The sequence below is a fragment of the Mobula birostris genome, chromosome 5 (genome assembly GCF_030028105.1).
Source record: "Mobula birostris isolate sMobBir1 chromosome 5, sMobBir1.hap1, whole genome shotgun sequence".
Taxonomy (NCBI): domain Eukaryota; kingdom Metazoa; phylum Chordata; class Chondrichthyes; order Myliobatiformes; family Myliobatidae; genus Mobula; species Mobula birostris.
Genome location: NC_092374.1, coordinates 60,478,527 through 60,502,293, shown reverse-complemented (window position 1 = coordinate 60,502,293; position 23,767 = coordinate 60,478,527). Strand labels below are relative to the sequence as shown.

Below are 23,767 nucleotides of genomic sequence, written 5' to 3'. Positions count from 1 at the left end.
AGTGGTATAATAGTTGCCAAGTGTGTTGGCTCCACTGGTGACATTAAGATGGATGCTGTCCTTGAGCCTGATATATTCTCAGGCTTTTATATCTTCAGGAAATTAGGAAGAAGAGGGAATGGCTCTGGTGGAAGTTGTCTTTGATAATGCTTTCTGCTTTCCTGAGGGAGTGGGAAGTGTAGACAGAATCCATGGAGGGGTGGTTGGTTTTTGTGATGTGCTGAGCTACTTCCACCAGTTACTGCAGTTCCTTGCGTTCTTGGGCAGACCAGTTCCTGTACAGGCTGTGATGCATCAGGATAGATGCCTTCTATTCATCTATAAAAATTGGTGTGTGTCAGTGGGGACATGCTGAATTTCATTAACCTTCGGAGGAAGTAAATAACACAGCGCTGGCTGCCCACGTGTGTTTGCTTAATCCACGGACTCTGAGTGAGGAGGCCCTGTAGTGGGGTACTTGGTTGGCATTCAGGGCAGTGAACTTTGTGCTGGTGGTATCTGATATAGTTGCTACCAGCAGTATGAAACACAGTAAGGTGGCAAGTGGTAGCTGGTACAGTACCAACTTGGACCTCAGCCCGGATTGACCATTCATCTCCTCAGAGGGAGGCGAAGGCTTTGGAATCATTACAGTAGCAAACAAAACCCACCTAATGAGTGATGAATCTTCCTTGGCCTGCCCTTTGACTGCTCCTTTGTATAAATATCACAATACAATACCATAAATGGATTGTGCTGGAAATAAACAATTCCTGAAAATGTTCAGGATGTCAGTCAATACCTCAAAGGGGTGAACATGTAATTTACAAAAAAAAGCCTTTTTCTCATCACATCAGAATGATGGCATTTGGAGGAGTTATTCAGCTAACACTGGAGAGAGCTGCATGGTGGTTGGTGACCTAGTTTATAATTAGTATCACTAACAGAGACAACTGAATGTTATAGAGGTGCAGATGATGGAAGTATGAAATGAAAGCAGAAAATGCTCAAGTGCTCAGCAATTTGGACAGCAACAGTGGAAAGTGAAGCAGCCTGAGTTACAGAGCTTTTGCAGCATTTTTTTAACTTTTTAAAATTTTACTAAGAGTTGTTTCATCAAGTTTGGGGTACTTTTTGCAAATTGTTTCCATCTTAGCAACAGTAATTGGACCTATAAATTCACTCTGTTTTGAGATGTTCTTTTAATGGTGATTTGTCAAATAGGAGTTATATATATCCGATGGTCACGTGAAGCCATGGGTGCAGGTGATGGATGGCCGTATGATCAGCTGATGCATGCCACAAGTCCTGGTTATGCGACCACTGACGCCAGGGAGGCGATACTCTGAAGAGTATTGATAATGGCTAGCGTCAACCGTCTTGTAAAGACGCTGCCCAGAAGGCGGCAATGGCAAACCATTTCTGTAGAAAAATTTACGAAGAACAATTATGGTCGTAGACCATAATCACCCATGTTACAAGACGCAGCATGTAATGATGATGATATGTTGGGACTTTACAAAGCACGGGCTAGATTGCGTTTGGAATACTGTGCACTGTTCTGGTTGCCACAGACTATAGGAAGAATTGATTGTGCTGGAGAGAATGCAGATATATTGCCTGGATTAGAGAACTTTCATTGATGGGGAGAGATTAGATCAGCTGAGGGGCAAATTGGTAGGATTATGAAGGCCATAGATGGGATAGAACATAGAATTCTACAGCACGTTACAGACCTTTCAGCCCACAATGTTGTGCCAACCATGTAACCTGCTCTAGAAATTGCCTAGAATTACCCTAGCGCAGTGGTCCCCAACCTCTGGGCCGTGGACCGATACCGGGCCACAAAACATGCAGGGGTGCAGCGGTAGCCGGAGCACACCCAGCACATCTTTAAGAAGAAAGCCAAAATAAACAAGTTAATTAATTAGGTGCCGTCCGGCACGTAAATGTCGGGCCAGATCAGAGGTGATTGCCGATTTCACTTGCTCTACGTGATGTTCACTCCTCTTTCCAGGGCGCTGGAGCCTTTATCTGTTCCATTGTTTGGTCAATTTAAACGCCGGCCCAGACAGGCTAAAAAGACAGGGCTGTCAGGATCGAGGTGACATGTTGAATCTACACAAACTTCTAATGAAGTGTAGGCGCTGCCGTGCTTTCTTTGTAATGACAGTTACGTGCTGGTCCCAGGACAGATCCTCTGACACTTTTCAGAGAGAGAAACGTTGATCCTTAATGCCGAAGAATTTAAAGTTATTGACCCTCTCCACCTCAGTTCCTCTAATGAAGACTGGCTTCTGGGCGGCACCTAATTAATTAGCTTGTTTATTTCAGCTTTTTTCTTAAAGATGTGCTGGGTGCACTCCAGCTACTGCTGTACCCCTGCATGCTTCGCGGCCCGGAGTTTGGGGACCACTGCCCTAGTGCATAGCCCTCTATTTTTCTAAGCTCCATCTACCTATCCAAGAGTCTCTTAAAAGATTGTATTGTATCCACCTCCTCCACTGTTGCTGGCAGTGCATTCGACACACCCACCACACTGTGTGTGGAAAAACTTACCCCTGACATCTCCTCTGTACCTACTTCCAAGTACCTTAAAACTATGCCCCCTTGTGGTAGCCATTTCAGCCCTGGGAGATGAGCAATACCTTTTTCTGATGGTAGCGATCCCAATAATAAGAGAGCATGGGTTAAGGCAAGAGGTAGGAATCTTAAAGGTGATCTGCAGGACCTTCTCACAGAGTGGTTGATGTTTGGAATACATTGCTAATGGAGGTGGTGGAGTCCGATACAATGACTACACTTGAATTTAAAGGCATGTCAGTCTAAATAAGCAAGGCATAGAAGAATAGAGTCTTTATGTGAGCAGATGGGATTAGTGCAGTTGGGCAAAAAGGTTAGGATGGATATGGTGGGCCAACTCAGTGACTCTTTCACTTTAAGTGTACCTGTTGCTGAGAACTTGTGTTTGTTGGAAAGGGGCAGGCTGTTGGTTTCAGAGCTGACTCCATTCTGTTGGATTCACCAATGATAGTCAAATTTGCAAATACATATATGGTAGCTATTTATCAATGTAAATTAGGAAATGAAAGAGGAACTAGTTATCTAACTGCTGGGTTCACGGAGGACTGTTCATTGAGAGTAGATTCTGATCTTAAAATGATTTGCTGTCAGTTGAAACCAGTGTTATTTTCCTTTGGTAATACTTCGGAAGAGGTGGCTTGTTACCACACCGGTGCTGTGGGTTCTGGGGAGCCTTACTACTGCCATACTGATGGCAAAGTCTATGGGTATATAGGACCTGTAGACTTTGCCATCAGTATGGCAGTAGTGTATTTCTTCAGTTCTACACAGGAGCACCAGGCTGGAGTTTTGTGCTCGAGACCTCGGAGTGAGACTTGAACCCATAACCTTCTAATTAAGTCAGGCGACTGACCTGTGGTACCATAGCTGACTCTGCTGCTTTTCGTGTGGGCAGGAATTCCTGACTGCTAATCTGCTAACAATGAAAACTGTTGTGTTTTTTTGAGTTTTGATTGCAGTAACATTTTTGAGAAATTGCTGAAGTAATGATTTAATTTCTGTGGAAGAGAGGGAGCATTTAATTACATTGTGAAGTTTGACTCCTAGAATTTGAGGAGGAATTTTGGAAACTCTTTCATTATCGTACTGTACTGTTTAATGTTTTATTCTCCCCTCTCAAACTGAATTGGCGCAGAACATTTGTGCTTATGGGCAGCATTAATGCTAGAGGCCATCAGCATTGGTAACCAGAGTTACTTGCAACAAAGAGGAGGTTGCATTCCTTCCCCTCTCTCCTTTTTCTGGCTTCTTCCCCCCTTCTCTTCCAGTCCTAATCAAGTGTCTCAGCCCAAAACATCAACTATTTACTCCTCTTCATAGATGCTGTTTGACGTGGTGAATTCCTCCAGATTTTTATGTTGAGTTTTGCTCTTAATTCCAAGAAGGAGATCACAGAAAACTTCTTCACCAGAGAGTGGGGAACTGGGAGCAAATTTCACGATATATGTCAGTGATTATAAATCTGATTGTGATTCTAGAACAGGGGTCCCCAACTTTTCTTATGCCATGGAGCAATACCATAAAGCAAGAGGTCAGGTTGGGGGAACCCCTGCTCTAGAAGGGCTTGCTGATGTAAGGCCAGGGCATGTAGATGAGCTTGTGTGGAGCATAAACGTCAAAGCAGATATGTTGTGTTAACTTGCCTGCTATCTAGTAAAAACAGAAAAGGATGGAATAGCTTGGTAGGTTATGTAGCACCAATAGAGAGAATTGGGGTTTGTGCTTCAGATTAAGTTCTGGTTTAATCAGAAGGTTTCCCCTTTTTCTGTGGTATTCAATAGTTATTTTAGTGCAGGATTTAAGGTAGATTGTAACTTTGGGTAGGCAGGATAGACTGATTTATAACTTGAGGAGAAGTGGAACCGGCTTGCTCAGGGAAGTGTTTCCTTGGAGCTGTAGATTTAGCAGTGGGTTGTGAGCACTGCCTCTTGTCACAGTTTATTATGTAACCGGATCGAGGAGTCTTCAGCAGGGAGGCTTTTATCACCAGGCTGTAGTTGGAGTGCGTAGTTCTCTAGACAGGAGAAGGGAACCCGTAGATGTGGGGTTAAGTGGAGGGAATCAAGGTACATTCTATCTAGTAGGCTAGACATTTTCTGTTTTTCCTGAATCCAGCTATGAGTTGGGCCACTCAGGGTGACATTCAAAAATGGCAACCAATTGCAAAACATACAGCTTCATAATGCTATTTAAACAGCCAGTTCTTCATCCTTGGAGTCACCTAATCATCACTTCCTCTCTGCTGAAACTCAATTATGGCTGGTTTGGGACTTTTAACCATTTTTATTTACATGATATCTGTGGTAAACCCATTGTGTTTGTGGTTGTCCCTTGTGTATCTGGGGGAATCGGATGCACTGGGCGAGTAACCAGACTGAGAATTAAAACTGGAAAAGTTTACTTTGTTATAAAACAGAACATTCTGGAAGCACTCAAATAACATCTGTGGAGTTGACATTTCAGTATTAATATCCTTTGTGAATATGGTTTGTTGCTTTGACAAGCACATTTAGTTTATCTTAAATTGACTTGAAGAACCAAGGAATATTGGCCTTGGGTGGAATCTTGATTTTGTGTAACACAGTTTTGTCTCAAAATATTGTGCAGTATTGCATGGAAAATATGTCATATAATGGGGATCATTCAGCCCATCTAATCTATGCTGGCAGCTGCTTGGCATGTATTGGTATTGCTTTTTCCCCCAAATGATTTTGTTGTTTCGTATTTTGTAGTCCTCTGTCATCGCCCATGTAACAAGGAGGAGAATTGCAAGCATCACTATTTCCTTTTCACTAACCTGGGATGGGATGTGTCCCAACCAGTCAGCCTTTCTGGTACCTTCTTCTCTTCAATACTGAACCACTAAAAGAGAGCCAGAATAATCCATTCGGTTTCTCTCTCCTCCACCATTCAATATGGTCGGTTCTCTACCTCAGTATCGCACGATATTCTCACTTCTCTCCATACTCCTCGATGCCTTCTATGGCAAGTCACCCAACTTAATCTTTGTGTTTAGATCTCTGCAGTGGGAATTGAATCCACAGGCACAGCAGACTCCTTCATAGCAAATGAAGTTCAACAGCCCAGAGTTCAATTATGCTTCTCTTGCACATTGCCCCAGTTTTCTGTCTCTCCCTCTAACCCTCTATCTAATCCATAATGCTGCATGGCTCTCTCGCTGATGTTTAATTCCATCTCTGCTGTTCACCTTGAGTGCTTGCTGAGGTAGCAAGACTCACTTTCCTACCACTTGAAAGCAGCACCTGACCACCAAGTTTGCAATATTGGTCCATGTGGCCAATTTGAGGGAGATGCCACTTTGTACTGAGGGTTGGAGAACCAAGGCACATAGTTGCAGTTGAATGACTTGGCTTCGTGTTCTCACCTTGCTAGAAAGGATCTCAAGATTTTGATCAAAATCTGATGAGTTAGTTCCTACTCATTATCACACAATTCCTTTTTTGTGGTTGGACATGCTGATTTCAGCATGTGTGATGAATCACTTCCTCCAAAGTTTAAAAAAAAATTGCTCATTTAAGTCTGATTGTAAGGGCCCTGTTCTGTGGAAAATGAGTGTTTATACTTCGACAAAAGAAGTGGGTTGCAACTTCCAGAAATCTGAAATAAAAATTTCTGGACAGTTGCAGCCTTTCTAGATGTGGAGAAAATTGTTAAAAACAGTTTGGTGCTTTCATGTTTTATTCCACAGTGCAGAGACTAGAAATGTAGTTTGTGTTTCAAGTACTGTTTAACTAGACTGTTTTTAGAATTATGACAGAAAATGCAGTGTTGGTGGAAAGAGAAGCGGAGTCGATACTTTAAGATCCAGGACCGTTTGTCAGTACTGTTCTGTTCCTGTTGGTTTGATACCTATATGAGCAAATCAAGTGCCCTTTTTTAATATATTTTATTGTCCCTGATAACCTCTGTCATCACTTTACAAATTGTGCATCGGCATTGCTGGTTCCCTTACTCCTGAACTCCCAATTTTTGTGTCTTGTTTCCTTTCCCATCCAATAGACTTTCAGTCAAGAGATGTGTGTGACCCTTACAGTAAAAGTGAGCGTAATATGCGTGAGATCATTTCAGTTGTGTTGAATTGCTATGAAGTTGTGGTAAACCATGTATATATGTTGTAACTCGGTTACCTGTCTGGACACACCCCTCTGCTGACTGCCCCTGTGGCTCCTCCCACAGAGTCCTGTATAAAGGTGTTCGCCTTGCCCCTCCCCCTCAGTCCGGGGGCAGACACTCACTGTGGAGGTCGTATTGTACAGCGAATAAAAGCCTTTCAGTATTTTACCAAACCTCAGTCTTTTGGAGAAATTGAAGGTGCTTCAATTTTATTCGCTGTACGTTTTAAAACATGGAACAGGCCCTGAGACCAGAAAAATTAGACCTCGATCCGCAAATGCCTGACGCTGGAAACGCTTTCGAACTCTGGCTGGCCTGCTTCGAAGCGTATCTAGAGGAGATTAAAGCGACCGACCCCGTAGCGAAGCGCAGAGTTCTACTCTCCAGGGTCAGTCCACGGGATTATTCGCTGATCAGAGACCAGCCGAACTACGACGGCGTGATGAACGCACTCAAAAGACAATACCTGCGACCGATAAACAGCGTCTATGCTTGGCATCGCTTAGCGACACGGCAACAATGGTCCGGGGAATCGAGTGCTGAGTTTGTCCGGGCCCTACGGACGCTCGTGCGAGCCTGCAATTGCCAGGAGCTGACGGCGGCGCAGCATGCAGAACTCCTAGTGAGAGACGCCTTCGTCACGGGGACCAGGTCAGTGTACGTGCACCAGCGGCTGCTGGAAAAAGCCGATCTTACCCTAAGTTCGGCGATGGAGCTGGCTGATACGTTGGAGGCCGCTCTGCATAACTCCGAGGCTCTCCAGGCACGCGATCCCCCGATGGCCTTGTGGGCGCCGCAGACCCCGCAACCCGCCGATGAATCGACCTCGGCTGCAGCCAGTCGTGAGTCCGCGAAGTGCTACTTCTGCGGACTGGAGAAGCACCCCCGGAAACGCTGCGCGGCCCGACAAGCTACCTGTTCCAGCTGCGGAAAGAAGGGCCACTTCACCAAGGTCTGTAAGTCAAAACCGCGAGCGGGATCGAGCAGCACCGCGTGCGAGATGTGGGGGTCGCCATCTTCCCTGCACACTGCCACCGCGTGCGAGACATGGGGGCCGCCATCTTCCCTGCACGCCGCCACCACGTGCGAGACATGGGGGCGGCCATCTTGGTCGGCGCCACCTCCCACCGCCTACGACCAACGGGTGCTCACGGGCCACCCCACTGCACCGGACCAAGACAGCGACCCCACCCTGGCTTCCGTGACCCTTGACCAAAGCGCTCCCCACCAGCTCGCAAGGTCAATGATGGACATCCTGGTGGAGGGGCACAGGACAAGCTGCCTGTTTGACACAGGCAGCACGGAGAGTTTTATCCACCTGGCCACGGTGCAGCATTGTGGACTCATGATACGGCCGGTAAGTCAGAGGGTCACCATGGCCTCCGGGTCGCATACAACAGACATCCGGGGGGGTTGTGTAGCGACGCTAGTGGTGCAGGGCACAGAAAATCGGGACTTTACGTTACTGGTCATGCCTCAACTGTGTGCCCCTGTGCTATTGGGGTTGGACTTCCAGAGCCACCTGAAAAGTGCGACAATGGAATATGATGGGCCCCTCCCGCCAAATACTGTCATAAATCCCCTGTTTTGTAGAGATGTGTCACGTACCCCGCTACTGACCACACACACACACACACACCGACCCGCGCATCCCACTCAGCACCATGCCAACTGCCACACTACCAACACCACTTGCGGCCTCTCCACCCTCAGGATCCCTCCCCCACCGCTGTTTGCCAACCTGACCCCCGGCTGTAAACCTGTGGCAACTAAAAGCAGGAGGTACAGCGCGGGGGACAGTGCCTTCATTAAGTCGGAGGTGCAGCGGCTGCTCAGGGTGGGGGTCATTGAGGCAAGCACAAGTCCTTGGAGGGCGCAGGTGGAGAAGAATAGGATGGTTGTGGACTATAGCCAGACCATCAATAGGTTCACGCAGCTCGACGCGTACCCTCTACCCCGCATCGCGGATATGGTCAATCAGATAGCACAGTACAAGGTGTACTCGACCATAGACCTGAAATCCGCTTACCATCAGCTCCCCATCCGCCGGGAGGACCGCCCTTACACTGCCTTGGAGGCGGACGGCAGGCTTTATCAATTCCTGCGCATCCCCTTTGGTGTCATGAATGGTGTATCTGTCTTCCAGAGGGCAATGGACCGGATGGTGGACCAGTGCCAACTGAAGGCCACGTTCCCATATCTGGATAACATCACCATTTGCGGTCACGACCAGCAGGATCGTGACGACAACCTCCAAAAATTTCTCCAAGCGGCCAAATCTTTCAACCTCACCTATAACAAGGACAAGTGTGTATTTGGGACCACCCGACTTGCTATCCTTGGGTGTGTCGTGGAGAATTGGAGTCATTGGCCCTGACCCCGACCGTATGCACCCCTTGTTGGAACTCGCTCTTCCCAATACCCTCAGAGCCCTCAAAAGGTGCCTGGGCTTCTTTTCATATTACGCCCAATGGGTCTCTAACTATGCAGACAAGGCCCGCCCCCGGTCAAGTCCACCACATTCCCCCTCTCAGCCGAGGCCCACGCGGCCTTCAACCGCATAAAAGGGGACATTGCCAAAGCAGCAATGCATGTGGTGGATGAGGTCATTCCCTTCCAAGTAGAGAGTGACGCCTCCGACTTTGCGCTGGCTGCTACCCTCAACCAGGCAGGAAGACCAGTGGCATTCTTCTCCCGTACCCTTCAAGGCCCTGAAATTCAGCACTCTGCGGTAGAGAAAGATGCCCAGGCCATAGTGGAAGCTATAAGGCACTGGAGGCACTATCTTGCCGGCAAAAGGTTCACCCTGCTAACTGACCAGCGCTCAGTTGCATTCATGTTTAATAATCAGCAGCAGAGCAAAATCAAAAATGATAAAATTCTGAGGTGGAGAATCGAACTCTCCACCTACAACTATGACATCATGTACAGGCCTGTGAAGCTCAACGAGCCCTCCGATGCCCTATCCCGGGCAACATGTGCCAGCGCGCAGATCGACCGGCTATACGCCCTACTTGTAGACCTTTGCCACCCGGGAGTCACCCGGCTTTTCCACTTCGTGAAAGCCCGGAACCTGCCTTACTCCCTTGAGGAGATCAGGATGATGACCAGGAACTGCCAAGTCTGTGCAGAGTGCAAACCGCACTTCTACCGACCCGAAAAGGCACCACTCATCAAGACCACCCGCCCCTTTGAGCAACTGAGTGTTGACTTTAAGGGCCCTCTTCCCTCCACCGACCGCAATGTGTACTTTCTTAACGTTATCGACGAGTACTCGCGGTTCCCCTTCGCCATCCCCTCCCCGACACCACAACCACGTCAGTTATAAAAGCCCTGCGCAAGCTCTTCACTCTGTTCGGATACCCATGCTATATCCACAGTGACAGAGGGTCCTTGTTTATGAGTGACGAGCTGCGCCAATACCTACTGGCTAGGGGAATTGCAACCAGTAGGACCACGAGCTATAATCCCCAGGGGAATGGACAGGTAGAGAAGGAGAATGGCACGGTGTGGAAAGCCACACTCTTAGCCCTCAGGTCAAAGGGACTGCCGGTCTTCCGCTGGCAGGAGGTCCTTCCCGAGGCACTCCACTCCATCCGCTCCCTGTTATGCAAAGCCACCAATGCCACCCCTCATGAGCGGCTCTTTTCTTTTCCCAGAAAATTGACCACTGGAACCACCCTACCATCTTGGCTGATGTCCTCGTGGCCAGTGCTGCTCCGGAAACATGCGAGGAGCAATAAATACTCCCCGATGGTCGAGAGGGTTCACTTACTTCATGCGAACCCCCAGTATGCCTATGTGGTTTTACCTGATGGGCGGGAGGACACGGTCTCCATCTGCGACCTGGCGCCCGCAGGAGCTCCGGGCCCCTACCCTGAACACTCCGTGGTGACTATTGACCCCGTCCCCACCAATGTATGTACCTATGAGACACCGTGCACCCCAAACCCTATACAGACACCACACGACACTCCCATACCGGGCGCGACGCACACGCACGACGGATTACAGACGCCTAACGTGCTGGCACCTGAAGTCAGGCCGGAGCCAGCACAACTGTCATCGCCGGTGCTACGTAAATCACAGCGACGGACTCGACCGCCTGATAGACTTAACCTGTAAATATACTTCTTGTAAATATTGTCAGTCACTTCACCCCACGGGACTCTTTTATATATAAAAAAAAGGAGGGGTGAATGTGGTAAACCATGTATATATGTTGTAACTCGGTTACCTGTCTGGACACACCCCTCTGCTGACTGCCCCTGTGGCTCCTCCCACAGAGTCCTGTATAAAGGTGTTTGTCTTGCCCCTCCCCCTCAGTCCGGGGGCAGACACTCACCGTGGAGGTCATATTGTACAGTGAATAAAAGCCTTTCAGTATTTTACCAAACCTCAGTCTTTTGGAGTAATTGAAGGTGCTTCAGAAGTGTTCTTTCATCATCTGCGCTTTCCTCTCCACCCCTTGAGGAACTCGGCCTTGCTGACCTTATGGGATACTGGGGGATATCTGTCAACAAGTGTCTGCATAATAGCTTGACCTTTATCTGGAGTCTAGAGCTGGCACGTCTCATTAGCAGAGCAAACTCCTGTGTGGATTCTGGGTTTCCTGACACTTGATCTTCCTGCAGCTGGTGGGCACCTCCAGCCAAGATCAACAATAATGTATTGAGTCAGGTGTATCAAGAGTACTCGCCCCAGGGTTTTCTAAGAGGGCTTTGGCTTTGATTTGGACTAGGAGAGGCTGGTAGATTTGAGCACAGGTACTGCATCTAATCAGTCTTGTTGCTCTAGAGAAGTGCACACCTAGCCAGTTAATTTCTTGCTCCTCCTCTTACTTCCATCAATTCCTCATGCCTTATGTTGCGAAATTTGTTGTTTTGTTGCAGAATATAGTACAGGCATAAATAAAAATCCTGTCAGGAGTTCTGGGCTTATATTCTTACGTGTGTAAGTGGTAGGATTGTTGATGCTCCTTCAGGAAGGCAAGTCCTGTTCAAAACTTCATTTTGACTAGTACTTCAAAATAAACTGAGCAGAGGAAGCTGCAGAGGCAGGTACTGCTACAATGTTAGACGAGTACACAGAAAAGAGTTCAAGGGACATGAGCCAAACACGGGTAAATGGGCTGAGGTGAGACCGGGACTTTGGGCAGCATGGACAAGTTGAGCCCAAGGGCCTGTTTCTGTGCTTTCTGACTACGAGAATGGAGGGAACACAGCAGGGAGACGGACGAAGTCTGTATTCCTGGACAGACTGTGGGGTTGAGGATGGCCCCTCTTGCTTTTTGTGGTTTCTGAGACCACTGATAAGATAAACTTGGCAGCTGTGGAGTAAAACAGCAGAAATGTCAGTTTCTCAGAAAATAATGTCCTGAATGTACAGTACTTTGTGTACACTAGAAAGTCTGCAGAGGCTGGAAATACAAAGCAACACATACAAAAATCCAGGAGGCACTCGGGTCAGGCAGTAACTATCAAAATGAATAAACTATCAATATTTTGGGCCAAGACCTCCTTTAGGGTTGGAAAAGAAGGGGGAAGATGTCAGAATAAAAAGGTGGGGGGAGGGGAAGGAGGCGAGCTAGAAGGTAATAGGTGAAGCCAGGTGGGTGGGGAAAGGTAAAGGGCTGGATGGGAAGGAATCTATTGGGAGGAGAATGGACCATAGGAGGAGGGTATCCAGTGGGAAGTGATAGGCATTTGAGAAGAGGCAAGAGGCCATAGAGAAGAATGGAAGAAGAGGGAAGGGGGAGGGAATTTTTTTTTAAAAACCAGATGGAGAAATCTATATTCATGCCATCAGGTTGGAGACTACCCAGACGGAATATAAGGTGTTGCTCCTCCACCCTAAGGGTGGCCTCGTATTGGCACTAGAGGAGGCTGTGGAGCAACATGTTGGAATGGGAATTGGAATTAAAGTATATGGCCACCGGGAAGTTCTGCTTTTGGTGGATGAAGCAGTGGTGTGCAACGAAGTGGTCCCCCAACTTACGATGGGCCTCACCAATGTAGAGGTGGTCACGTTGGGAACACCAGATACAATAGGCGACCCCAGCAGATCTGCAGGTGAAGTGTTGCCTCACCCAGGAGGACTGTCTTGGGTCCTGAATGGAAGTGAAAGAGAAAGTGAATGGGCAGGTGTAGCACTTTGGCCTCTTGCTGGGACGAATGGACAAGGGAATCACAGGGAGAGGGAGAGATGGAGATGTGCTCGGTGGTAGGATTTCTTTGGAGATGCTGGAAGTTGCGAAGGATGATGTGTTGGATGCGGAGGCTCATGGGGTGGTAGGCAAGGACAAGAGGAGCTCTGTCACTGTTCGGGAGGCAGGAAGATGGGGTGATGCAGACGTTCAGGTAATGGAGGAAATGCAGGTGCCTTGAGCCCTGTTCATCCGTTCTCAAACCCTTGAATGAATTTAACTGCACATATTGAAATGGTCAACTTTCCCTTAAAAAAATGGCAAATTCATGTGGGAAGAATTATTTATACATAGTGTATAAGATATAAAATAAAAGCCAGAGTAGGCCTTGCACTGTTGTCTCAATCAATAGGTTGACAACTGATCTTATGTCTTAAACACCCGCTTAACTCCCCATTCCTACTGATTCCTTTGTTCTTCCTAGGTACCCTTGGGATTGAGGGTAAGTTTCTTCCACGTGGCTTGCTTTGATCACATCCTTTCCTTTGCTTGCCTGGTAGTCTGTTCTGCGAAGGGTTGGAATAGTGTGTCAGGTTTTAGAAATCTGCTGATGGACAGGTCACTGTAGGTGACTGAGAGCAACTGGGGTCAGTGTTGGGTTAACCAGGCAAAGGACATCTCTCTTCAATTATGTGTCCTAAATTTGGCGGATTTGGCAGTGACAGAGTTGTGGTATCTCTCTTGTGCCTTGAGTTGGTCCAGATCTCAGATGCTTATAGGTGAACAGAAATCATTGACCCATATCCAAAAATAACCTTACTGTTCCAAAAGATTTAAAAATAGGTGTGCGCTTTTTTTTAAAAAAAAGCAGGATCAGGCTGATTAGAGTAGCATGTTTAACCTGTTGTATAGTCTTCAGTCTTACTGCCACCAGAGTGTCTTATATCACCTCACGTTCTTCAATCTTCAATGAAAGACCACACCCAACAGGACAGACAAACAGCCAATATGCAAAGGACAACAAAATGCAAATATGGAAGAAAAAAATAGTATAAATATTGGGAACATGAGATCAAGAGTCTTTAAAAGAGAGTCCATAGGGAACAGTTCAGTGAGGAGTTGAGTGATCCCTTTTGGTCAAGAGTCTGATGGCTGAGGGGTAATAACTGTTCTGCACCTGGTTGTGTGGGTCCTGAGGATCCTGTCCCACCTTCCTAATGACAGCAGTGAGAAGTGAGCATGGCCTGGGTGGTGGGGTCCTTGCTGATGGATGCTGCTTTCCTGTGACAGCACTCCATGTAGATGTGTTCAATGGTAAGGAGGGCTTTACCCATGATGGACTGGCCATATCCACTCCATTCAAGGGCATTGGTGTTTCCATACCAGGCCATGATGCAACCAGTCAATAACCACTCCCCCACACATCTATAGAAGTTTGTCAAGGTTTAGGTGTCATGCTGAAACTTTGCGAACTTCTAAGTTAGAGGCACTGCTGTGCAGCGATTCTGATGATCCAGTTTAGCAGTGATCAGGAGTAGGACATTCACCCCAGAGTCTGACGGTTCTTGTTACAGGTTCCATGACAGTGCCCCAGGGAGTATGCCCTGTTGGAGGTGCAGCTCTCCTCTAAATGGTGGACCATTCAGCCCTGTGAGGTGGAGGATCCCAAGACACTGCCTTGATGCAGGAGGTTCACTTATCCACGAGCACCTGGCAGGCCACATTACAGTGTTAACTTCATGCTGTTTGGCTGTGAGGAATTGTGAGACACACAGAGGTTGTGAAACGTACTATATGTGAGGAAGTCTCTCCATTTATTTCTTTTGATTTCACAGCACAGGATTTAGTGTTTTGTTTCATTCCCTGGAAGAACTCGCGCGGATGGTGTAAGTTGTAGAGTTCCTTTTCCAGGACAGTTGAATCAGATTACCTTTAGGCATGCTGGCAGTCCCCAGTAAAGATACTCACTGAGTGTCAAGGTAACGCTTCCTTGGATCATTACACACCTGTTAATAAGCAGACCAGACTTGGTGGGGTTTTTGCTCTGAAGGGCTCCCTGCTAAGTTGGAAGCCCTTTCTTTTAGTGGAATAGCTAACTCTGTTATTTCAAAACCGCAGCACAGGGGCACAACCAGTATAAAGCCCCTTATTGTTCACAGTCTGCTTTTGTGTGGTGCTTTGTTGAGAGACACTCTGAAAGGGTAGCCTAATCCAGTCAGTACAGGATGAAAGAAGTGCAGTAAAACAGAGTGCGGAAACTCAATTAAGATTGTAGCCTCAGGGTGTAGTCTGCTCTGTAAGTGAGTGATGGCAGAAAGGGAGAGATTTTGCTCAACATACACAAAATGCTGGAGGAACTCAGCAGGCCAGGCAGCATCTATGGGAAAGAGTACAGTTGATGTTTCGGCCAGAAACGTTGACTGTGCTCGTTTCCATAGCTGCTGCCTGGCCTGCTGAGTTCCTCCAGCATTTTGCGTGTGTCGCTTGCATTTCCAGTACCTGCAGATTTTCTCTTGTTAGAGATTTTGCTTGTAAGGTTGCAGCCTAACTGTGTGTTCTATTTTAGCCTCTAGGTGTCAGCATGCAAGAGAACTGGAACCTGCCCCGCCTCTCCCCGCCTTACCCCCCAACTCCCAATGGGAGGCCTTGCCATAACTCGACTGGTTACATCCCTGGCCGAGTGATGCCTGTCCGGCCACCTCCCGCACCTGCTGTGAGCAGCCCCTCTGTGCAGTGGTCTTTCTCCAAGGCAGAGAACCAAGCCACCTTCGTCGCCAGAGGAGGCGAGCAGTGGCAAGAGTCTGAGGCAGCGAAGAGGAGGAGGAGGAAGCAAGTGAAGAACAGTTTTGTGTGTGTTGGCGTTTGCCTTGGAGTATTTTTTATTGTGTTGGCTGTTGTATTTGGCACCAACCCGGGTCCTGAGCGCGATGGTAAGTGACAAGTCAAGGATGCAATCCACGTGGGGTGTTGTTTTACTGAGTAGACTCTGGCCCGTAGGTGTTATGTTTGGATGTATGACTTTTTATTAGACACTGGACACTAGACGCTAGACAACTACAGCACAGTAGAAAAGGTGGGGGAGTGGCATTACTGGTCAGGGATTGTATCACAGCTGTAGAAAGGGAGGACGCTGCAGAGGGAGTGTCCACTGAGTCAGTGTGGGTGGAAGTCAGAAATAGGAAGGGATCAATCACCGTGCTAGGAGTAGTCTATAGACCCCCAAGTAGCCCTCGGGACACCGAGGAACAGATAAGCAGGCAGATTTTATAATGGTGCAGGAAATACAGGGTTGTAGTTATGGGTGATTTCAACTTCCCTCATATTGACTGCCACCTCCTGACTGCAAGGGGGATAGATGGGGCTGAATTTGTCAGGTGTGTTCAAGGATTCCTGACACAGTATGTGGACCGGCCGACAAGAGGAGAGGCCAGACTGGATCTAGTTCTGGGTAATGAACCTGGTCAGGTGGCAGACCTCTTGGTGGGGGAGCATTTTGGTGAGAGTGACCACAACTCCCTTAGCTTCAGCATAGCTATGGAAAGGGTTAAAAACAGACAAAATGGGAAAGTGCTTAACTGGGGAAGGGCTAACTATGAAGGGATGAGGCAGGAACTAGTGAGAGTAAATTGGAAACAGATGTTCAAGGGTGAAAGCACAGAAGTCATGTGGAGGAAGTTTAGGGACCATTTGTTCTGGGTTCAGGATAGGTTTGTCCCACTGAGACAAGGAAAAAATGGTAGGAAAAGGGAACTGTGGCTGACAAAACATGTGAGACAACTCATCAAGAGGAAGAAAGAAGCACATGTTAGATATAGGAAGCAGGAGGGGCTTATGAGAAATATAGGGTAGCCAGGAAGGAGCTTAAGAAAGGACTTAAGAGAGCTCAAAGGGGGCATGAGAAGTCCTTGGCATGTAGGATTAAGGAGAACCCCAAGGCCTTCTATGCGTATGTGAAGAACAGAAGGATGACAGGAATGAAGGTGGGGCCGCTAAAGGATAAAGAAAACAACATGTGCTTGGAGGCGGAGGAGGTTGGGGATGTCCTAAATGAATACTTGGTTTTAGTATTCACAAGTGAAAAGGACCTTGATGAGGGTGAGGTCGAAATAGAACAGGCCTGTGTCCTGGACAATGTGGAGATTAAGGAAGAAGTAGTGTTGGATCTTCTTAAAAACATCAAGATTGATAAGTCCCCAGGGCCGGACATGATATACCCCAGGTTGCTGTGGCAAGTGAGAGAAGAGATTGCTGGAGCAGAAGCAATGATCTTTGAATCCTCTTTGGCTGCAGGGGAGGTGCCGGAGGATTGGAGAATGGCAAATGTAGTTCCCTTGTTTAAAAAAAAAAGTAATAGGGAGAATCCTGGAAACTATAGACCAGTGAGTCTTACGTTGGTGGTCTGCAAACTATTGGAAAGGATTCTTAAGGATAGGATCAACAAGCATTTGGAGAAGTACAGTCTACCCAAGGATGGTCAACATGGCTTTGTGAAGGGAAGGTTGTGCCTCACGAGCCTAATTGAGTTTTCTGAAGAGGTAACAAAAGAAATTGATGAGGGTAGGGAGGTAGATGTGGTCTACATGGATTTTAGCAAGGCATTTGACAAGGACCCCACGAGAGACTTATCCAGAAAGTCATGAGGCATGGGATCAGTGGAACCTTGGCTGTTTGGATAAAAGATTGGCTTAAAGGAAGAAAGCAGAGGGTAGTAGTGGAAAGAAAGTATTCTGCCTGGAGGTCAGTGACTAGTGGAGTGCCGCAAGGATCTGTCCTGGGACCCCTGCTCTTCGTGATGTTTATAAATGACCTGGATGAACAGGCGGAAGGATGGGTGAGTAAGTTTGCGGGTGATACGAAGATTGGAGGAGTTGTGGATGGAGCTGTAGGTTGTCGAAGGTTACAAGAGGATATAGACTGGATGCAGGGTTGGGCAGAAAAATGGCAAATGGAGTTCAATCTGGATAACGGTGAGGTGATGTATTTTGGAAAGACAAACCAGAAGGCTGAGTACAGGGTTAATGGTCAGTTACTTAAGAGTGGATGAACAGAGGGACCTTGGGGTTCAAATCCATACATCTCTCAAGGTCGCTGCACAGATTGATAGGATAGTTAAGAAGGCCTATGGGATGCTAGGCTTCATTAATAGGGGGACTGAGTTCAAGAGTAGAGAGGTCATGTTGCAACTCTACAAATCTCTGGTGAGACCACGCTTAGGGTATGGTGTTCAGTTCTGGTCACCTCATTATAGGAAGGATGTGGAAGCTATGGAGAGGGTGCAGAGGAGATTTACCAGGATGTTGCCTGGATTGGAAAGCAAGTCTTATGAGACAAGGTTCGCAGAGCTGGGACTTTTCTCTTTGGAGCGTAGAAGGATGAGAGGGGACTTGATAGAGGTCTACAAGATCATGAGAGGCATAGATAGGGTGGATAGCCAGTACCTATTTCTCAGGGCATATGTACAAAGTTAAGGGAAGGAAGTTTAGGGGAGACATCAGGGGTAAGTTTTTTTACACAGAGGGCTGTGGGTGCCTGGAATGACTTGCCAGGGATGGTGGTGGAGTCTAAAACATTAGGGGTATTTAAGAACCTCTTGGACAGGTACATGGATGAAAGAAAAATAGAGGGTTATGGGGTAGTGTGGGTTTAGTACTTTTTTTTAGGAATATATGGGTCGGCACAACATCAAGGGCCAAAGGGCCTGTACTGTGCTGTAGTATGTATCACCTCACACTTATTCGGATTGAACTCCATCTGCCACTTTTCTGCCCAACTCTGCATCCTGCCTATATCCTCTTGTAACCTTCGACAACCTACAGCTCCATCCACAACTCCTCCAATCTTCGTGTCATCTGCAAACTTACTCACCCATCCTTCCGCCTCTTCATCCAGGTCATTTAGAAAAATCACAAAGAGCAGGGGTCCCAGGACAGATCCTTGCGGCACTCCACTAGTCACTGACCTCCAGGCAGAATACTTCGCTTCCACTACTACCCGCTGCTTTCTTTTTTTATTGGGCCTCTTCACGCTGTGGAATCTCTTTGTGCTAATACACAGGCTCCCTCAAGTAGCAATAACATTTTTGTGATGAAATACCTCTTAGTTTGCAGTTTATTGTCTTCAAGGTAATTTTTATTAGCACTTTCATTGGAATTAGCCTATATTTTGGGAACACACAGCATGGAAACAGCACTTTGGCCCAATTGGACCATGCCAACCTAGATTCCCATCTTGACTAGTCCCATTTGACCATGTTCTCCTCAAACCTTTTCTATCCATGTACTTGTCCAAGTGCCCTTTAGATGTTGTTGTTGTACCTGCCTCAACCACTTCCTCTGGCAGTTCAGTCCATATAGACAACTGTCTGGGTGAAAAAAGTTGCTCCAAGTTTTTTTTAAACCTCTCTCCTCTCATCTAAACCTATTTTCTCTCATTCTTGAATCCCAAGACTGGGATAAAGGCTGTAATCACCCTTTGCCAGCCTCTCATGATTTGTATAACTTTAAGATCACTCTCCATTCTCCTTTGCTCCAGTGAAGAAGTGCCAATATGCTTAAGCTCTCTGCATAACGAAGTGCCTCGAGTTCAGCAACATCCTCATAAATCCCCTTTGAAATCTTTCCAGCTTAATGGTATCCTTCCTTTTGCAAAGTGACCAAAACTGAATACGGTATCCCAAATGGGACTTCAGCATCATCTTGTACATCTGCAGCATAGCATTTCAGCTTCTATACCTAGTGCCCTGTGCGCCAAAACCTCATTACACATCATATCTACCAATGACACCAGGGAACCTTGTGCTGTGTTCCACCATACTCCCCACTGTAAAAGCCCTACCCTCATTTGTCCTCCCAGAATGCAACACCTCACTCAGCCAAATTAAACTCCATTTGCCATTCCTTGGCCCAGCAGATCAAGATCTGTAAATTCTCCTCCAAATCATTGATCTAGAAGACACCTACCAATGGGCCTGGTACTGACCCATGGGGAACACTGTTATTTGTAGGCTTCCAGTCTAGAAAAAGCCTCCCATCATCACCATCTTTCTACAGTTAAGCTAATTGTGTATCCAACTAGCCAGCTTTGCCCAGATCCCATGTGATCTAACTTTCCACAGCAGTCTACCATGCAGAACATTATCAAGGCCTTACTGAAATCCATACAGACTACATCTGTTACCTCCCCATCTCCTTTCATCTGTCTATCATCCCTCCTATATTTGGGTTATCTTATCCTCACTTTCTATACTTTTCCCCCTTCCCTCCCTTTATCTGGCTCCACCTGCCCATTTTTTTTCTTTCCTTACCTATTTCCACTTGCTATCCACCACCCCCTTCTACACCTATCACCTAGCAATCTCTGTCCCATTCCCGCCTTTCACTTTATGCTGGCTATCTTCCTTCTCCACTCTCTGTCCTGATGCAGGGTCTCATCCCAAAGCTCTGATCATTCCTTTGCCTCCATGGATGCTGCCTGTCCTGCTGTGTTCTGCTTCCAACACTTCACTTGACAGTGTGCTTCAAACCCCTTCCTCTCTCTCTCTTTCAAAAAAAAAAGTTGCCTCATGAAACTCCTTTTTAAATATCCCCTCTCCCCTCAAGCCCATGTCCACCAGTATTTTACATTACCACCCGGGGAAAAAGTCACCCTTTATCCCTCTATTTCCGGTCTCTTCATGTGTACGTTTCAACACCTCTTAAACTTAGCCAATTTATCTGCTTCTGCTGCCTCCCCTGCAACATGTCACACACTCTGGGAGGGGGAAGGGGGAAGACAAGTTCCCGATAAACTTTCACTCTCTTGTGTTAAACCTGTGCTCTATAGTATTTGACATTTCTTCTTGGGGGGGGGGGAATACCACATTCAGTGCCTTGTAAAAGTATTCAGTCCCTGACCCACTGAGTATTACAACCAAGGATCTTGATCAATTTAACTGAGAACTTTTATTTGTGAATTCACATGCACCTTTTTCACAGTAGACCCCCCCAAAAAAAAGGAAGATTGTAAAGCATGAAAAACTGAAAGTTTAAAAAAACTGAAATGTCAGCAGTTCAAAAGTATTCATCCCTCTTTGCTCAGTTGAATCACCTCCTGCAGCTATAACTGCCAGAAGTCATTTTGGATATTAGCTTTGAACAACATGATGGAGCAAGATTTCCTGTTCCTCCCTGCAAAATTGCTCAAGTTGTGCCTGGTTAGTTGGGGAGTGACAGTAGACAGCAATCTTGAAATCTTGCCAGAGATTGGACCTGACAGAAAGAGGGGATATTTATTCTTATGAAGTCATTGAAAACAGGTTTCTACATGAACAAATTGGGTGAGTTGGTAAGGTAGTATGCAATATTGCACCTGAGGAAAGTTAGCATAGTAATTACAAAGGGGATGAATCATTTTTCATTCTCAATTTTGGTTTTTAATTATTAGTTGTCAAGTTCTGGAATTTTTCTTTTGATTTGACATGATGCATAATGTTTTGTAGATTAGCTCAAAAATCCTATTTCAATATATTTTAAATTTAGAAAATGACACAGTAAAATGTGAAAATGGTTGTGGGGACTGAATGCTTTTTCAAGACACTGTATCATACCTATGCCTTTTGTAATTTTATATACTTCTGTGATTGCCTTTCATCTGCTGATGTGTGTGAGAAAATAAGCCAGGTTTGCTAAATCGCTTGTTATAGTTAATACCCTTCAATCCAGGCAACATCCTGCTGAACATATCCACCCTTTTCAAAGCCTCCGTGTTATTCTGAACGTCACTTAACCAAAATTTTAGAGCTGCAATGTGACTTGCTGACTTTTGTCCTCTCTGATGAAGGGAAGCATGCCGCCACAGAATCACTTACTTAACATGTGTACATCGAAAGAAAGGCATCGTTCATGTTAGCAACCAGCACAGCCTCAAGGATTCTCTGAGGACAGCCTGCAAGTGTCACACATGTTCCATTGTCAGCATAGCATGCCCACAATGTTTGGCAAGGCCCCGTGTCCTTTCAGAGTTTGAAGATTTTGTGTGCAGTTCTTAGAACGTCTTAGTGGGACGTCTTAAGAAACCGACAAAATTCTAATGGGATTTGATAGACGAGCTACAAGGAGGATACTCCCAATGGCTAGCGTTCAGAACCAGGACCGTGGACTTGGGATACACAGCGTTCCTTTTGGAGCTGAGACGGGGAATTTCTTCACCCTGGTGAACATGTGGAAGTCCCTACTTCAGGAAGCAGTGGTCAGTGTAGTCATTCTACACACCAGCAATGATCGATCGGGGTTCGAGTCCCGTCACTGCCTGTAAGGAGTTTGAATGTTCTCTCTGTCACCGCATGCGTTTCCTCTGGTTGCTCCAGTTTCCTTCCACATTCCAAAGATGCATGGTTACGGTTAGTGGGTTGTTGGTGATATTTGTGGGCTGCCTCAGCACAATCACAGCTAATTTAATTTGCTATAACCAGTACATTTCACTGTATGTTTTGATGTATATGTGACAAATAAAGCTAATCTTTTTCTCTTTTCGTGAAACAGTCAAGAAGGAGTTGGTGATGTTTCTTGATGTGGGGAGAAAGTGAGGATAGGGCTCTAAAGTAGGTGACCAGCCCCTAATCTTGTTTCCAATTCTGCTTCCCCAGCCAAAACTAGTCACTATCCTTGGAGAATGAATGTATTTTGTGGTTTTGCCCCTACATCTCTAAATCACTCAAGTAACTATCAGAAACTTAACAAAATGCAGGGACAAAGTTTTGGTTTCTCAGTTTGGGAATTGCTGCCCATCAAGCAGATGCATTGTGAGCATTCAAAAGGGAGCAGGATAAATAGCGTTATTGGGAATGGGGAGGAATGGGACCACTGGAGTGCTCTTTGAAAGAACTAGCCTGGTATTGATGGGCTGATTAGCCACCTTTGCTGCTTACTCTGTTGGAGTACTGAGAGTATTGGATAAATCAGAATCTCAGTCACTGGGGGCATTTTTAAGATGGTGGATTCTTGGGGTATTGAGGAAGGGCTTTGGAATGCAAGGGGAAGTGAGCGTTCGGAATGAGCAGAAACCCTACCTGGAAGAATACCGGGTTGTGGGTTGAGAGGTATAGTATGAAGACGATGGCCTGCATGGCCTCTAGTTGCATTATGATAATAACACGACCCTTTCCCGAACTAGTGAAGCCCGGAGCAGAAAAGGAGGCCATTTGGCCCCTTGTGTCTCTGACAGCTCTTTGGAATGAGACCCAACTCTTTCCCACAGGTCGGTAATTTATTCCTTTTTGGCTAATTATCCAATTTTCCCCTCTAAGTGCTTCTGTCGCCACCCTTTCATCAAGCACATTTCCAGATCATAACCCCTCACCACTTTAAATAAAAGCTATGCCTCCTCTAGCCCTTTCACCAACCAGTGCTTTCAGTCTATGGTCCTCCTGCTAATTTGAAGCAATTTCCCCTTGTTCGCTCTGTAACCTGTCACAGTTTTATCAAAAGGAAAAAGTGCTTAAGATGCTGAAACCTGGAGTCGTGCTGTCTGGGCAGAGAGAACTCTCCAGTGGCTGGTGACTGATGTGGATTATTTGCTGCAATGTTTCAGAGAACTGTCCCGATCATCAGCTGGGATTTACAAACTGGGACCCAGGTCATAATGAAGAGAGGCGAGTTGTCATCGGGAAGGGCGATCGGTTTAGACTGGTTTCATCAGCTACACTTCACTCCATCGTCATTCAACAAGGAGGTGAGATGGCAATTGCATTGTTCGAGTCTATTCCTGGAATTTTGTGATTAACCTTGTAAAGTATAAGATGATGAGAGGCATTGATCGTGTGGATAGTCAGAGGCTTTTTCCCAGGGCTGAAATGGCTAGCACAAGGGGGCACAGTTTTAAGGTGCTTGGAAGTAGGTACAGAGGAGATGTCAGGGGTAAGTTATTTTTTTTTATGCAGAGAGTGGTGAG

The 23,767-nt window shown here is 46.5% G+C and overlaps 1 protein-coding gene across 1 annotated transcript in view; it reads left to right on the top strand.

Moving 5' to 3' along the window:
* Nucleotides 1-23,767, top strand: part of cemip2 (cell migration inducing hyaluronidase 2) — a 112,456-nt gene that overhangs the window by 9,534 nt on the left and 79,155 nt on the right. Inside the window, 2 exon segments of the mRNA XM_072258109.1 lie at nt 15,408-15,771; nt 23,408-23,548. Of these exon segments, the coding sequence (XP_072114210.1) occupies nt 15,423-15,771; nt 23,408-23,548 (490 nt within the window). The 5' untranslated portion in view covers nt 15,408-15,422.